The 18,663-nt window shown below is 39.3% G+C and overlaps 1 protein-coding gene across 1 annotated transcript; it reads left to right on the forward strand.

Annotated features, from left to right (window-relative positions):
- The first annotated feature begins 2,842 nt into the window (after positions 1 to 2,842).
- On the forward strand, positions 2,843 to 18,613 carry gipc3 (GIPC PDZ domain containing family, member 3). Its single transcript, XM_037115935.1, has 6 exons — positions 2,843 to 3,136; positions 6,809 to 6,994; positions 7,403 to 7,583; positions 12,649 to 12,758; positions 14,183 to 14,264; positions 17,140 to 18,613. The coding sequence occupies exons 1-6, from the start codon at positions 2,843 to 2,845 to the stop codon at positions 17,289 to 17,291; spliced, it is 1,005 nt and encodes a 334-aa protein (XP_036971830.1). The 3' UTR covers positions 17,292 to 18,613.
- The last annotated feature ends 50 nt before the right edge of the window (positions 18,614 to 18,663 follow it).

The following is an 18,663-nucleotide window of genomic DNA, read 5'->3' on the forward strand; positions in this document are numbered from 1 at the left end:
CTCACGAGGATGTGTGTGATGCAGTGAGGGGGTGCTGATGCAGCGTAGGCAATATCAGGCTTTTCTGTGTTGATTAATCAGTGTGAAAGCTTGACTGATAATTGGGCAACCTGGGGAACCACGCACAAGAGCATCACTTTCAAGTTGTGTCAGTTAGTTTGAGGGAATTTGAACAGTAACACTTTTCATTTGTGTGTCAGTGAGATGTGAAATTGATAAGATATTACAACTTCAGCACAGTAGACCATCACTGCCGAAGGAAAATGGTACTTTCAAATCTAAAAATTAAAGGTTAAAAAGAGGAGAAAATAAAATATGTTTTTTAAAACCACACATCTCGCCAATATTAAAAACCTTAGTCATGAAGCCTGAATTTCTCACCCTTAATCATGTCAAATATTTGTAAAGGACTTCAACACTGTTGAGAAAATCAAACAAAACAGACTCACACCATCTGCTGAGAGCCAATCAACTGAGAGTCACATAAGAGGGGAACAAATCAAATATGCTTTTGCGAACAGTTGAAACACTCCTTTAGTTTTCATTTACTGGCTCTTCTGACTTTCTTTTATAATGCTCTATTGTACACAATCCCCACAGAATCAGGTTTGGCAAACTGTCGCTGAATCTAACATGGGTCATTACTATTCACATGCAAAGTTGCTAAGGTGTTTATGTAAAATTTGGGGATTTTGGCAAAGTACTTGCTGATGCAAGCAAAGCCATTGTCATCAATCTATACTGAATACGCAGCTGCAATGTGTGTGTTAACAAATCAAATTTCAAGTATTTCATAAAATGCAGAGTAGGATTTACACATATCCAGGGATAAATATGAACTGAATCAACATTTGTTCCTTTTTTGAGCCAGTGAACCAAAAATACTTTTAAACTGAAATATTGGTGGGTGGAAATCCTCCTGAGTTGGCCAACAGCCCGTTTGGAAATCAGCGACATTGAATAAAGATTCTCTCCTGTTCATCCGGTCTGTTATCTTGGATTTTGTGAGACCTCTGTTTGCCTTCATTATAGAGGTTATCACATATGTCTCTTTCTATGTACATTAGCTTTGAACACTGTCTATCATCTGTTGCAAGAGGAATGTTTTCCTCACTATCAGCTGCAGGAGTAAACAGTGACCTTGGAAGGGTAGCAATACCTTGGCCTGGAAAAATGAGGCGATGACGCACAGACCTCTGCAGCCCCGCACGTTACAGCACAGGTGTGTAGGAATGCTTATGAAGCACTATAAAATAGTACATCACAAGCTGCACTCGTTATGCATAAAGGAATGAGGAGTATATAAATCAGAAAGATCTGTTTTATTTTCCAACAAAGCCCAGTATATGGCTATATTATTCAGTGCTATATAAGTCAGAAAAAAATATCTGAGAGAGATGCAGCTGCATGAACATTTAGTAAACACAGTAAAGCATTATGATGGGGCGGCACACAACTTCATTGCCATTCCAACAGCAACAAGCTTTTACCTCAGGAATTTTAATCAGTCAACTATTTGAGCATCTCAAACCCTCCTCTATACCAAGCATACCTGTGCTGGAAAGAAACCTTTATCTGAAGGGAATTCATGTGGGATCACAATGCCGGTGACACATTCCCAGCTGGTATAATGTGATTTCTGTGGAATTTCCAGATCCTGATCCGGACGGAGAAAAATAGATCGCCTCTTGTGTCCTGACACGAAAGCTCCCCTGATTTGCGCGAGTAGCACTTTACATGGAATGAAGTGCAACAAATGAAATTGTAACGGCCGACAGATCATCAGGATAGAACTAAATGGTAAAGTTGAACAAATTCATGGCATTTCAGAGTTGGGTTGTGCATTCCGAGGAAAAACAGACTGTTAGCAAAACAGCGTTGTTTCTTTGTGCGGCTTGTCAAGGCACCCGTTGATGGGTGGAAATCCCCTTCACAAGACATATGTCTGTTTCAGTTTTTCTGTCTCAGATACATGATGTGCAGAAAATGTGTGTCTCACAGTTTCCTTTGAACTATTTTCATTATTTGTCACCATTTCACCAGAGGGATGTTTCATTGTCTGTTTATTTAAGGCACAGTTGTGTCCAATTAAACTGAAGACAGTGAGTGATTTATGTTCTAGCTATCTATGTATCTATCTGTCTTGGTTCACAAAATAGGATGGGTATATTAAATATCTCTTTATTCACTTTGAGTGTCATCTGTATCTGTTGGCTGTCGGTGGGGTCATGAAGGTCAGTGCACCACCAAGGATTCACCTCAGCAGCAGTTAATTTCACTCAATGAGGCCAGCCAAAGGGGGGTGGGGGACCCACTCCTACCCATAGATATCATCTTACCTGTAACACTGGGACATTGTCCGTGGCCATCGCCGAGTGGCCCTGTTTGGAATCCATCTTGCAAATACGGCAGCGTTTTCACACCTCAGAGAGACATTCACACATTCAGGGTCATATATGTGAAACATGTCTCACAACCAGACTGATATGAGGGATTAGAGTCATAGCCGTTTGTGCGAGTGTGTATTGAGAAACTGTTACCTGATGTGTTTTGTTTGTGTATGCTATGCGTGAGCTGCCAGAGGCTCAGGTGTAACACATACAATCCCCAAGTCAAAGGGTGTTGGGTTTCTACCCAGCAGGGTCTGGCTGGCCTCTTCCAGCTACGGTTACCGGGCTACTCTCATCACTAATTCATCTGGACTCTTCACCACAAAGCACGGGGTGGTTGGCTGGTTGGGCGGCTGGTCGGCTAAACTGGGGGAAGGACAGGGTTTCTCTCTTGGCCAGAGCAGTGCACCACCTGGGCTCCCAGTAGAGGACTATACCTGAGCTGGGGCCCGATGCAGAACGGGGAGACTATGAGCCCGCAGGACTCCAGAGCAGAAGGGGCTGAGTCCATGGAGGAGCAGAAGGCCCAGAACCAGACCCAGAATCAGGGGTGTGTGGAGCCCACAGCCCCTCCACTTCCTCCACCTTCACCGCCACCACCAGGGCCACCAGAGTACCCGAGGCCTAGACTCATCTTCCACACTCAGTTGGCTCATGGGAGTCCCACAGGCCGCATCCACGGATTCACCAACGTCAAGGAGCTGTATGGCAAGATCGCTGAGGTGTTCAACATCTCCCCATCAGAGGTGCAAAACAAAGTCAGCTATGCATGTAAATTTGTTTAGGTTCTAGGTATTTTTTTTTGCATTGTCAGTTTGGTGGAAAATGATCAAGACAAATAACAAAAATGTTGTGATTCCTTTGTTGTGTTTCTGGACTAGCAGGCCAGCTACATATACTGAAGGTGTTAGGTTTCTACTCCAGGCTTTTTTCCATGATGCACTGTAGAAGATCATTTGGCCTCACTACTGTCTGCCAGACTTTGTCCTCGTCTGGGCCTTCACCAGGATCAATAATGGAAACAGATTATGTTATCAGTGAACGATGCACACAATAACACAACAGGTTACTGTAATGGAAGTGACTCTAGAGAGAAACAAAACCAGGTGACTTTGCAGATAACCAATAAGGAAAAAAGAAGAAAATTCCAACCTACGCTAATAATTACAATAACTGTTCATTTGCCTCATTCGTGCTTCAGTACAGCAGTGCTGCATTTCAGCTCATACAGACACGAAGGCAGAGCCACGTAAGACATTAGAAAACAGTATTTTTTGTTTTACTCTGGCTGGTACTCGACATGACTTTTCAACTGACATTTGTATTTTAGAGACATTAAATAATACATTTCAGATCAGTAGTACTTCAAAATGTTTTTTTTTTTTTTTTTTTTAATCTTTAACAACATTATGGACTAAACAGCTCATTACCATGGCTGTGGATCAGGATCAGAAGTGTGGTTTGGAAGTCAGGTTACAGCAAGCAGCTACTCACAAGGCCAGAATCCCTGAGAAGACGTCTAGTCACCAAACTTTAGTAGGTCAGGGTTGGCCAAATCACACTGCCGCCTGATACTGCTCTCAATTATCAGCAAAAGGCCACAGGCTGTCTGAGGTGAAGACTTCCATGGCGATATCACAAAAAGACTCGTCATTTGATATTTTCTGGCTTTTCAGACAGACATTTAAATGACATTTAGTCAGAGCAGGTGGAAGCAGATACAACAGCAGGGCAATCAAAGAAGGAAACTGTGGCGGAAGCTGATATTTAAGGGAGAGTTTAGCAAGGCTTCGGGTGCAGGCAACTCATTTTGTCTGCATACATTAGTAAAGCTGAACTAAAATCTGGTGGTTGACATATAATGCATCAATGATCGTATTCAAAACTGATTTCACAGTATCATTAATTGTTTAAAATGCTATTTTTTATAGTAACCCACCCACAATATGATAATAGTGGACATATATGTTGCTGTTCTGCAGCGTTCTTCTGTAGATTATGGTAACGCACTTGGCAACACAACAATATCAACATTTGGCCTTGTCTTATACTTATCTGTAGTGCTATGAAGGACACCGGGAAGGCCTTTCTTATCTGTATATCACTACGTTGAACATTAATGCCTGCAGATGAAGTGAGACAACAGATATACTTTTTATCGGAGCTAACCTTGATGATCTTATCAGGCAACTGCCAATCAAGATAGAGTCAAACATGCTGGCCTGCTATCTTATGTTACAGGAGGTTCCAGTCCTAAATGCTAAAAGTGTATATCAGGTGGATTTTGATATGACATTTTTTTTTTATGCATTGATGACCCAGCAATACTTGCAGTGAGAGCAACCGAGGCATTTTTTAGAAACAGTGCCAGGGGGCAGCGTAGTCTCTCATCACAGCAAAGTCCTGCTGCAGTCCAATTAAATCTCCTATGAATGTGTTTGTCTTCTCATACAACATACTGTAACTCAGCCGTGCAGTAGCTTGGCTTAGCTGTGCAGTGTTTACTCTGCCAAGTGTTTGCTGGGATAATCTCCAGGGATCCTGAAAGAACAAGCTGTTTAGAGGAACATTGGCTTTTTTTTTGTTTTAATACACAGTTTATATTGGAGTTAAATACAAAGACTAGGCTTATTAGTAAACACTCACAAGGTCTCTTTGGGCTTTCATGGTCTGGCATGCTTTGAAAGTAAGAATGTCATCTTTTTGTTCTAAGCAGTTTCTTTATTTAACAGTCAATTATTGGTTAATTATGAATAAGATATGAAACATGTCAGATATTTACCATTATTGCTTAAAATGTAATATCTGTTTGTTCAGTTTATTTCTTAATACTTTCTTACTTACATTTTGATCAAATACAATTTCCTGCACCTATATTTTGCATTTAATTTTGACATATTTGTCAAAGCAAGTATTTGCAGTTTGTAATAGGATACTTTGTGATTTGTTTTATGACAATCTCACAGTGCTAGTTAATACTTTTTTAATTGGTTAAATTGTTATTGCTTAATAACCTGTTCATTCAATCATTAATCGTTAACATGACAAGTTATTGTTCCAAAAACAGATCTCAAAAGAGATATTATGCAATTAACTGTTTATTTATCTACCTGGATATATAAGACCTTGAACTGCAGTCAGGCTTCCACATGTGAGATCTTCTGTGTGAAATGTCAAGCCATTAGTTGGTGATAGTGACATGTACCATAAAGTTTCCCAGACCACGTGGGGACTCAACGGCATGAAGTTAAAGTACAAATAGAGGCAGACTCCAAGTCAAATAAAGGTTCACTCAGGTTATCTTGAATTTCCGTTTCCAATAAGTCCAGGTTACGGAGTGAAACTTGAACTTTAGATAGATAGATAGATAGATAGATAGATAGATAGATAGATAGATAGATAGATAGATATACTATATTTGACCTCAGTTTCAGACTACCAAGTTTAAATCTTGGGGAGTTTTTGCAAAAAGAACATCTATTTTGAAAACTAATAGAGCTGTGAACTATAAATAAACTATTCAAAGGGATATCCCGGAGTTTGAGGAGAGTCTGATTTTCAATCTAGCAATATTAGCTTTGCAAATGTTGTTCTTTGAGACACATTTGAGCTAATACTGTAATTAGACAATACTATTCTGTGATTTAGTCAGATTTAATGACTTCTAGATGTTTTGGAAAAAACTCTTTTCTTCCACTTATGATTTTGTGACACACTCTTAATTCAAACATCAACCTTTAAAAGCAACCATGATTCAAGCAGTTGACTCCTAAAACGAAATGCTTCATCAAAGGTTTTGTGTGCTGCTTGATTATTATATTTAAAAATACAAAGGCTCTAAGTGAGTTGACACATAACTGGCGCCCAACAAAATGGCCACACCAGCATAATGAAATTGTTTGGCTCTACTGCCCTCTGCTGTTTCAAATCTATAATATACAACTTACCAATTTATAATGGCTTCCATTTGCTGTTGCAATAAATCAGAAGGAAGGAAATGAAACGCCAGGAGAAGCCACAGGATTCCCACAGACACTGTATTCACATGTAATGTAAATAGTTGGCAAAGTATTGTTAGATTCCGAAACATATTTCATTCATTGAATAAAAAGTAACTGAAGCAATTCAAGTTTAAGTTTTAAAAAGTTGTTCATATCTTTTCAAATAGTTTCACAACAAATTCTCTTCATACAGTAATGCGACCAAAACTAAAACTAAAACTAAAATGTAATGGAGGCTAAACCTACAGAATGTGGACATCATATCATAAACAGGCCGATATCCCAATTATCAATATCTTCACAAAACGTATAATGTTAAATCATATTGAGGATGCTTTTGATCAAAGCTGTTGAATGTGTTTCATGTTTTGCAAAGTTACTGACAGAATCAGTTAACTTTCTATTTCCTCCCCTTAGATCCTTTTCTGCACCCTCAACTCTCATAAAGTGGACATGCAGAAGCTACTGGGGGGGCAGATCGGACTGGAAGACTTCATCTTTGCTCATGTCAGAGGGGAGACCAAGGAGGTGGAGGTGACAAAGACGGAAGACGCATTGGGCCTCACAATCACAGACAATGGAGCTGGATATGCTTTCATCAAGGTGAACAAGTGGCAGAAAAAACAGGCAAAAGGACAGTAAACTTTCTTATCTTTCTTATTGGCTATAGTTGTATTGTAGAAGTGCAATAAAGTCAGCCTTGATTGAATATCAATCTATCTAGACTCTCAGTCGATGTGTTTAAACCCTGCTTTGCTGAGTAGAAAGAAGTAAGTTTGTTCTTCATCAGCACTTCAAGGGTTTAATTCTTGAAACTCTTATTTTGATTAACTAGAGTTCAGGATAGACATGCACCTCCAAAAAAGTTTTGTAACACTGCAAATTGAATGTGAGTGGATAATCAAACCTTTTTCTGTTTCCTATTATATTCACTGTTATGCCATATGCCACCTGCATTTGGAAACGGCATGCGCGTCTCACACGTGAAATGCTTCAAACTGTATCTTCCAGAGGATAAAGGAAGGCAGCACCATAGACCGGCTGAAGACGGTATGTGTTGGCGACCACATCGAGGCCATCAATGACCAGAGCATTGTTGGCTGTCGACACTACGAGGTGGCTAAGATGCTTAAAGAGCAACCGAGAGGCATACCCTTCACTCTCCGCCTGGTGGGGCCCAAGAAGGCCTTTGGTGAGTGGAAAATGTTTCTTGATGGCTGGTCTTCACTGCCATGTGCAGAACAGATGAAGATTGGGAATTCGAAACATATGTACCTAATATATTTTACTGCTGGGGTTCATCTTCAAGTATGTTGCTGCTTTTGGTAGGCTGGTACACGTATCTGGAGTAAGCCATTTCTGTCTCTGTGCCTTGTATGAAATAGTCTTTGCATGCATTTGGTCAGAAAATTTCATCCATTCCTCCCCTCTGGACCTTTCAATTACTTGCAGCCTGTGGTATAAATCCATTCCTAAATAAATTAATGGAATGAAAACCAGAAGGGCTCAGGGCACGGAGAACTGGGAAGTGAAAACACAGGAATAACGAGCAGGGAAAAAGGAATGTTTCTATTTCTCCTATCATAAGCTCTCAGCGCACATGAAAAGCAGATGTGTGTGTTTGCTTTCATTTGTTGCCGCTAGATATAGCACTTGAGCACCTGCATCTCTGGCCAAAACAAATGTGTTGTTCACTCATTAAAGTTGGAAAAAGAAGAAGCAGCATCTGAACACAAACTGCCAAAGAAACTCAGAACAAACTATGAAATTAGGCACTTCTGTTCAAATATGAATCCAGATTCTGTCTTGATGAGCTGCCCTGAGCGTGTGTGATATATGAAAGGACTGCCCATGCAAAGTGTCACACCAACAGCTTCTTGGCCCCAGTGTTTTCTGGTACTTTTCCATGTCTCATCATCAGCCAAACAGGGAAAGAAGACAGGAACATTTCAGAGAGTACTGGCCATCTGGCAATGAGCCTGGAATAGTTATTAAACTTTGCAGCTATAATTAATTGACCACTATAATGCAAGTGGTGGTGAGGCCCGAAGTATCTTGTGGGGCGGTGGATGTTCTGAAGTGGCTCCGCAGCAACAAGTTGTGAGCGAATCGCAGAAAGGAAATGAATCTTTCTGGTTAGTAAATTCAGAATCCTATCACTGAAGTTACTCTAGTAATAGTTTTAATCAGAAATTCAATAAGCAATGATTCGGGAAATCAACCTTTTAATTCAGTTTCTGAAAATAGGATTTCATTCTCAATCACGTACAGACAAAACTGAGAAGGCTTTTAGGGAATTTTCACAGAAATGCATTTCAATATTTTGTTTTCAGTTTGCTCTTCAGCTTCAGGCAAAAGACATGCAGAACAGAAACAAAGCAAACCCTCAACAGTAATTCAAGAAAACAACCTGAAAATGAAACAAACTATACCAATCTAAAAACGCTCTATATCAATAATTTATCTATTCCAACACAAATGTTTAACATTTAACCACAAAACCAAGTCCCCAGTACTTATGTGGATCGACCTTTTTTGCACGGACATGAATGGTGTCCTCACAACGTAACAGCCTGAAGTTCAATGTTTAGTCCTAAGCAATGAGAACACCAACAGAGACAGAGGGAAAGCACATACTTTGCAGTTACACAGCAGCCTGTGCCAAAGGCTGTGTAAATATTTAATACTTAAAAAAAAAAAAAAAAAACCCAACAGGCACCTTTATTTACATTTCAGACATTTATAGGAATAAAAATGGGTGAAGACATTCATGGGGCTACAGTGGGACGCTCAAAACCAAGTCACTTACAGGCAGCTATGGTTCTCTCTCAGACTTCTGCTGTATTTATATTTCTGTTTACATTTGAAGTTACACCGAGACTGGTGAGGGGACATCATGCCATATCAAACAGAAATACACAACTGTGACTTTCTTCAGGGCAGTGTCCTTCATCATGAGGCGCTCCTCCCTTTTCCCTCACAAAAAAAAAAAAAAAAAAAAATGCTTTAACTGTCAAAAGCACAAGAAGTGGGTTATGCATCCGGTATAGAACATGGAGAGGAAGTGGATATAGCGGACTTGGCTCGAGCACAGCCGTCGTCAACTTCACTTAACAGACAGGAAACTAAATCCACGGCCACCTTCCTGTTAACAATCAGTATCGTCATAGTAGACTATACTTTCACTATACATACTGACGTAAGAAACAGAAAAGTGGTCAACAAATCTCTCTCAGTATTTAGACCTGCTTACTCTGCCGAGTTGTGACAGAACTGTAGCTGTTCATCCATGATAACTTCACATTTGTATTCATTTTTTGAACAGTTGTGTTTAAGATCAAGAACTGTTAAGCACAACAGAAATGTAGTCTTGTCTATCTAACAAATTCTTTATTGTGCAGTCGTGCCATTTTTACTCAGAGGGACTTATAACAACACATGTATGTGTATTATCAAACCACAACCTGGTTTTGGAAGAAACGTCATCTTGCAGGGTAAATGGATTAGCTGAGCTGTGTTTACAGTTACACAGGGGCGGCATATAGTGTCTGGTATAGAGAAAACATATCCCCACACTTTTGCTTAATATACCTGCCAGTCACAGATTTCTACAGTCTTTGTGACTGAAGTGGCAGCAGTTCAGGCAGCAATTACTCGAAGACACAATTGCTAAAAAAGATGCTCAAGTGTTTCTTAACTCTGGTTCCAATGACGGTGACCTCTGACATCCCCCAGGAAATTGTTTATTTCCCCTATGGAATCAGTGACTGTTAATACTGAACACAGATGTGCATTTTCACGTAGGCCCCAGGTTTGTGCCCAAAATAACAATTTTAGAAACACGCGACCTTCGACATGTCACAAACAGACTATGAGCTACAGTCACGCAACAGCTCTGCGAGAAGGTTCTTTCAGCTAAATGCTAACATGCTCGTGTGAAGTTAATCAATTTCCCCATCTGAGTTGAGCACAGTGCTTCTCAGAGTTTGTCTCTGGCAGGTCCCCCTTCAGAAGCTGAACAAAAGTTTGTGACCACAACCCAAAATCGCTTTCTCAGTCATTAGCAATGATTGAGAAAAAAAGGTTCCAAGTTTAATTTTGGTGGAATAAACATCAATTTTCCTACATAAATCTTATTAAATAAATTCATTTGGATGACTATTTTTCTTTATTAGCATTTTAGGATGCTAACATTGGCCAATAAGTTAAGATTAGACTGAGGCATGTCATTTGTTTTTGACAAAATACTGGACAAATATTACATTTTAATGGCCTGGTGGCCTTGGAATAAAAGTCATGGGATCACCAAAGTCAGTAGAATACATTGTCTGCCAAACATAAAGGTCTGTACAAATTCCTTTAATCGACATTATGGATGTTGAGATGTTTCATGGATGTAAAGGCTTTGATCTGCTGGTGCTGCTGGATGGAAAGCCATAGGATTATCAAAGTCAACAGGATTCATCCTTGCATTTCAATCTCGACTAAAGTGGAGCAGCAAACAACTAACACGCTCATATTGCCAGGCCTAGCGCCACAAAGGATATGATGACGTGGTAAAACTTCCCTGTAGATTACAGTCAGCAACTTCACTGTTTCCAGGAACTAGGTTTTTCAGCATCATCAGGTAATGGGACAACAGACAGATTGGAAATCTATGAGTCACAGTTACTTTACAGAACAATCCCTTTACTGGAACATATCACAAGCTATTCATAATAACACATGACACACGGCTTCAACACTACTCTTTCCATGTGAAGTGTTCAGTTCTTTTACACCTGCTACAAAGATGTGACATGTCAGGAAAAACCTGATGCAGTCTGTCTTAGAGTAGTACAACTGGTGTATTGTTTTGAACTGTGTCAGATTACGATATTACTTTTGAGACTTTCCTCCAACAACTCATCATCTGTCTCCACTATCCCAGGTCAACTTCCCACATCTGTTTAAGTGCTGTTGTACTGTGGATCACATTTGTTGATAGTGTCAAGTGAATTACCGGGATGTATTTCGTCCAAGTTAGAAACATTTTTCTTTTTCATAACCTTGGATTTGCAAGTATCTGTAGAAATTAGAGGTTGGGTTATGATATATTGTGCATTGGAGTTACTCAAATGATATAAAGTGGCCATTTTGCTCAAAGCAGCCATGTCTTTGATGCCCTTGAGTTACCATTCTGTGAAGACGTGGCCATTTAAGCCAGGGAGGAAAGCAATGGTTTTCACATATTGGGCCAGTGGTGTAGATTTCAGGAGCTTTTATGTATAATTGTATTTGTTTTCAGATTTTGAGAGTATTTTTAATGACAAAACTATTCTTATAACGAAATTTGCAACTAATGGATAATTAAAAAGGGCTAGGAGAGAGGTTATTACAGGAGGCACACTCCAATGATAACCGAGCAGGAAAATAATTTTATTCTTCGGCTGGGTCCCTTTTCCACCATGATACAATGTTTAAGTTGGCAACACAGTAGAGCGATTAAAAGTGTGGCAGGCCAAAACATGATACATTGTTTTTATTTCATAAGAAGTTTTTTGTAGCACCCTAAAAAGGGCAAAATGATCGGGTCTAGTTGCTTAAAGTGAGAAAGAGGAATACATGATGGAATGGCATCATTCAATGGAAAAGAAATCTCAGAAGAACTACCATTTTAATAGTGTTGATTTTTCCAGCTAGAGCGATAAGAAGGGTTTTCCAGAACTTCATATTTTTCTTAAGTTGCTCTATCTTTTTCTGCCAATTTAGCAGTATAAGATCTTTTGCTTTTTTTTGTAATCGTAATCCCAAGATATGTGTCTATTTTGAAAGGGCTGGTTTGCAGATATTGTTCATCGATATTTGTGTGGATGGGCATCAGCTCACTTTTATTAGAACGTGTAGTTAAAAGCAGCTGACTTGTTTGTCTCTTGGGAGACGAGAACTACACATCAGGAAAAAAGGAGTCTTCCCCAGAAAAGAAAAAAAAAAAAAAGTATTGTAGGATGGACTTTCGTTTTCTGGCAACACAGCAGTTTCTTGGAAAATCAAAGAAGAAGAATGTAATAGTTAATCATGAGACCTCCAGTGTTGGAACAGATACAGGAAAGAGTACCACCTGAAAACAATCAAATTTGATTTGACCGATGGGACACTTCATCTTTTAAGTGCTACATTAAAACCACAATGACAACATCAAATAAATCAATAAAAATCCCACTGTGTCTCTTTCATTTGATTAATGTTTATTTTCCTGTTTGCATGCGTGTGGTAAGACATGATTGGAATGAGAACCAGGGCGCCAAAATCCAATGAGGGAAAGATGGTGAACGGCAGGGAGACGCTGCGTCTTCGCTCCAAGGGTGCTGCTACAGTTCAGGAAGTGGTGAGTTTCACACGCTCTGCAGGACAATGACTGCTTGACTTCCTGATGTACTCTGATAATGCAACATTTGCCCACATGTACACAGACACACAAACACAAACTGAACTGAGGTTGTTTGAAACTGCTTCTTACACAGCTGATTAGATCCTTATTATCTCCCCTTGAACATTCTCTGATTTTGGGTTTGTTGATGACCTAAAAATCTAGATTCCCCCTGGGGGACGCTCAATGACCTGAACTGGCCTGAAAAGCCCAAGTTGACTCCGATCACATACAAACTAATAAACACACACACAGATGCACAATATCCGTTGTTCCTTATCGAACAATGTCTCTTGGCTCCATTGGAAGTGACCTTAGTAAACAAAGTGATTCTCACTTCCCACACTTCAATGCAGGAAGTTTGCCATTCCATTGAACTATGAAACCAGACCTTGTCACTTGGAGAAAGTTTGGAGGCTGAAAAGGTTCACTGGGTTTCGAGAAACTACAAATTCAGAACACTTGACAGGCAATAAGTTAAGGGTTCACCCTAAAGCCAAATTCATAATATTCATAATTATTTATATTTTGTTATATTTTCCATCCATAGTGCTTTTTCTCCATCAAGATTGTTTTGCTGAGATTCTGCAGTGTTTTGGAGATATCGGAATGTCTGTCTTTTCTCAAATTTAATGGAACTAGATGGGAAAAAATGCATTTGACAAACTCAAGAGCGATGTCTCTTTTTAGAAATCGTGACCCACTCACTCAAGATAATCCACAGACCTTGTTGTGAGAAGCTTCATGTAGGAACTACTTTATTTTATCCCAAACTACACCCACTAACTGCATTAACATGCAGAGGGAAGCATGCATTGTCATGTGGACAAGAGACTAGCTAACGCTGCAGCTCACCCGACGAGGATACCATTAATGTTAACATCCTGCTGTAGTGCATGCTTCCTTCTGCGCAGCGACACAGTTAGTGGGTGTAATTCAGCAGAAAAAAAGTGAAACTGTTCACAATAAGGTCTGCAGGTTACCTCCAGTAGCCGGATCATGATCACTGGAAAGAGACATTGCTGTTGAGCTTTTCAGATTCATTTTTTGGGGTGCCACCTAGTTTAATTAAAATCAAGAGAAGGCAGATATTTACAAGCCACTCCTGTCTCCTAAACTCCTTACGCCACAACAGTCTTGATAAGTGGTACTACGGGTATGCAGAAAAATACAGTATGTGTTTTTGATTTGGCTGTGAACTGTCCCTTTAAAACCTACCAGCAAACCGACACTTCAGTATATTTATAAACATAGAGAAGATAGGTGATAAACAGTAGCCCTTGAGAAGATTAGCTCTCATAGTGTTTATAGCACCATATTTAGAGTGTGAACACTAAGAATTTTCTGCTAACATCTGTGTATTTTCCGATCCACTCTATCAGCAGAATGAGTTTGAGGAACAGGCCACCAAGAAAGTGGACGACCTGCTGGAGAGCTACATGGGCATCAGGGATCTGGATCTGGGTAAGACCACCTATGTGACACTTCTGTTCTTAGAATAGACAATAGCTTCGAGTCCACATTTGGATGTACGGATGCACCGTTGGCACACAAACCCCAAGTCAGTGGTGTTTACTGTGGGCTGTAATAGACTGGCAAACTGTTCCATGGCACCTCAATTCTTCTCTGGCATGCTGAGACAATGCAGCCCACTTCAGCCCTCGGATAGAGCAGAGGAACATTTCTTCTCAGATTTTAAACTTACCACAAATCATCGAGGATACTAAAGTCTGCCTCAAGGGAGCTGCTGGGAGTGTAGTTTAGTTTTCTTCCTTTCTTTTTTAAACATACATATTTTTCTGTCAACATTTTTGGCCCTAAATTGACCACGGCCTGTGAGTTCATGCATTTTTGTGAAAACCTCCAGGGATTATTTCTTTAGCGTTCGTGATACAATATGCGGTGGGGGAAACAACAGCAGTTTAAAAAAAAAAATTAAAAAAGTTCCACTCATGGACAGTTTGCAAGTTTTTTTTTTCCCGTCACTTTCATCTGCACCCTCACGGTTTTCTTCCATGGCTGTGGATGAAGATGCTCAGTTGTCGTGGACATGTTATGCATCGCATTTTATGCTCAACTCAGCAAACTCCAGGTGCCGAGGACGAGGATGGTCAAGGATAGACTTTTACACTCAATGCCAATACTTTAAAGGGACAGTTCACCCTCAAAATCAACAATACGTGTTTTTCCTTTTACCTGTTTTGCTATTTATCCATCTGTATGGGTTTTGTGCAGAGTTTTGGAGATACTCACGATGTCATTTCTCAGAAATCATGACCTACTTATCTAGAATAATCAACACATCCTGCTGTGCACAATTCAAAGTTTGTGCTCATGACAGTGCGGGATATAAACATTAACGGCTCCTCCATGGCTGAGCTGTAGCCTAAACTAGCCTCTTGTCCATGAGTAGATGCATCCTTTCTTCTGCACGGTAGTACAGTTGGCAGGCGTAGTTCAACTGAGTTTTTGTTGAGTTTTTCAGATACTTTTTATTAACTAATATATTGGATGCTTTAAGCACCACAAGCTGCGTGGCATGTTGGTCGATGACACGTGTGATAAGGCAGACATCTCTATGCCTGATATCTCCAAATCTCGGCAACTCACACTAAAATAATCCTGATGGGTAAATACCCACAACAGAAAAGTGAAGGAAAAAAAAAGATTTTGAGGTGAACTGTTGCTTAAAGCACAAATAAAAAGAAATTGTCTGCACCTTTGTGGGCTACTTGCATGAATCCTCATAACAACAGGAAAATTCTAAAAAGAATTGTCATTTATTGTTTTGCTTCTTATTGCTGAAGTCCCTCGACAGCATCACAAATTAGAGTTAGGACCCTCTATCATTGCCAGAGATTCAATATTTTCCTTTCCCAGACTTCCAAGGCTGGTGACCTGATTTCCAGATGGACATGTGGCTGTTGAGACCTAATTTAAGATAGATGAATGTTGGTTGCTTGGAACGTAGCCTATACAAATATGTTTGGTTGCACATTTTCAAGTATTATTGAGCAAGGATGGTAAAATAATCGTGAGAAAAATTCTTGAAAAATATGATTTAGACAGTTTGTTTGGAGAGACACGGAAGGCTTGTTGACCTTTAAATACAACATTCAGCTTTTTTTCATATATCAGTGTATCAGTGGCTGACATACAAATTATTTTATGATGTACTGTTGTTTGGGCAAAATATGTGGAAACTTAGATAGTCTTGACATATGATTTAGAGCAGGGGTCACCAACACGCTGCCCGCGGGCACCAGGAAGCCCCCAAGGACCACATGAGTAGCCCTCAGGCCTGTTCTAAAACTGAAAATTGAATATTGATATTATCTGTTTCCCACCTTGTTAAGTCATTGTTGATAATTATTGTGAGAAATCATTAACGTGATCAGTGTCTTCACATAGATGAGTATCATTAATCATTAATAATCATATATAACTAAAGGCAAACTGAGCAAATTTGTTATTTCAGAAGAGTTTATCAAACTGGTAGCCCTTCGTATGACTCAGTACCCATGAAGTAGCTCTCAGTTTTAAAAAGGTTGGTGACCCCTGATTTAGAGCATATATATAGATATATATATATATATATATATATATATATATATATATATATGCTCTGTATTCCTTCCTGATTTGGTTCCCTGTATTTTCAGGCATCAAAAAAGCATTAAGATACCCAAATTCCAGGAGGATGAATGTATGAATATGAATACTATGTGTGTCCCGCACATACAAAAGAAAAATACTGTAGATAAAGTAGATATATGACGATAATTTATGATGAGATGAGGAGTGTTTCCACTGTTTCCCACACCATTTGGTTCCCCACTGAAGTATATTAATGGCTGTCCAAGAACATGACATCAGTGAGGTTTCTCCCAAATCCCTGGATGATTGCAGTTCAAGGGAACAACCAGAGTATCTGTCATTGTCAGCTTGTGTTAAATTAAACAAAAATTGCAACGTGGGTATTTCTTAAGAAAGCTCTTGTAAATAGTGATTTTCCAGCTCAGTTGGTGTCTCATGGAAAGCCTACCCATTAATGTTTGAATAACAAATAAAACCTTAATAGGCAATGAGATAATGGTAAACCAGTTTTTTTTTGTCTCCTTCTGCCTTATAAATCACATAATTAATGACCAATTTGATGAGGTAAAATACTAGAATACAAAATCTAAATTAGTTTTTGGTGCCTGTGGATTTTGACTTTAGTAGGCTGAGAAAGCACATGTAGTGGCCACTGCCAAAACTGGGCGGTGTTTGGAAGTAGCTATCAGTTGTTAATAACACTGGATTGATTCAAGTTTGTCCTGTTCCTTGTTTTTTGCAGCAACCACCATCGTGGAAGCGGGCAAAGACAAGAAGAACCCCGATGACTTTGCAGAGGCCTTGGACTCGGTTCTGGGAGATTTTGCCTTTCCTGATGTGTTTTTGTTTGATGTATGGGGAGCTATTGGAGACGTCAAGAACGGCAGAATTTAAACATTTAAGGCATAAAGAACGCGCATAAGCTTTTAATGTTGCCTTCGCAGTCCTCGCATTCATTTTTAATCACGTACTTTCAAACCGTGATGGGGACTGCAATTAATTCAGCCACTTCCCTTTTGAACAGTCAAATGAGAATAAAGTGCTCCTCAGCAGATCATCACTCTTAATGTCAAACATTTACAGAACAAATCACCAAAAATTGCAGTGTAGTTACAAGACATTTATACTGATATTAAAGATTGAACTTAATCTAGGTATTTAGATAATGATCTTCTTCTGGGAGGAAAACAGTGACCGTAAAGATAGTTGGTTGACCAAAATACATCACTTATTATTACTTATTTCAATTTGGATTGAAGTTTACAATTTGTTTAGAGGGCTCCCTCCACATACATATAGTGCATGATATTAAAAAAGGGTTAACACTGTGTGAGGAACTGCGAAACAGTTGATAATCATCCAGCCATCTGGGAATCAAGGAAGTTAGATATGATCCAGTAAACCCTTTCCTGCTGATGAAGTACCACAAGGGAATACAGACGAGGAACATGGAAACAGTTCTGGGTTATCAAGTCAGAATGTATTGACCTACAATTTCTCTGCTAATAACCTATACAAGCTTAATATTTACACATACAGTATGTTTTATGTTATAAAATATTTGTCACTGCATTTGTATAACATTTATTTTCTAAATATATGCATAAGTGGCTCCAGTGAAATTAAGTACTAAATACTTTAAGATGTCTGAGTCCTCCAAAGAAGGACTGATCTGAGCTTGGACAGATTATTTGTTTTAGGACATTAATCAAAATGGATAATCTGTGTCAAGGGGGACAATCTCCAGCTGCACTCCATTTTCCCTCATGACCATCAAACAGAAACTGATCTCAAAGCTTCCCACAGTATAAACACAAATAAAAAAAAAGCTAGCCTGTGTGCATGCAAACATTTTTCTAAAGAGCTCCCTGCTGCGATTTGTGCATTGATATCAAATCAACAATGCATCACACACTCACTTTGTTTCCAACAGGAAACATTACTTGTTTGTTTCAGAAAGAGAATGTAAATATACCACTTTCACTTATCTTAGTTTCACTTTCTGTTGTTCAAAAGAAAGGAAGCGGCAAACTACATGTTGGAGTTTGACAGCTACATGTTTTCTGGCACACCAAACAATTTCAGCAATGTATAGAGTAACTTTCCCCCCGACACACAAGCAAGTAAACACTGACCCGCCAAATTTCAAACTGTAGCTTGAGTCTACGTCACTCATTCTGGCTGCGCTGATCCAGCGACATCATTATCATGATTTTGTTTTAAGACTTTGTATATGGTTGCATCTCAATATGAAGACCTGCATATG

The sequence above is a fragment of the Acanthopagrus latus genome, chromosome 11 (assembly GCF_904848185.1).
Source record: "Acanthopagrus latus isolate v.2019 chromosome 11, fAcaLat1.1, whole genome shotgun sequence".
In the NCBI taxonomy this organism is placed as follows: Eukaryota; Metazoa; Chordata; class Actinopteri; order Spariformes; family Sparidae; genus Acanthopagrus; species Acanthopagrus latus.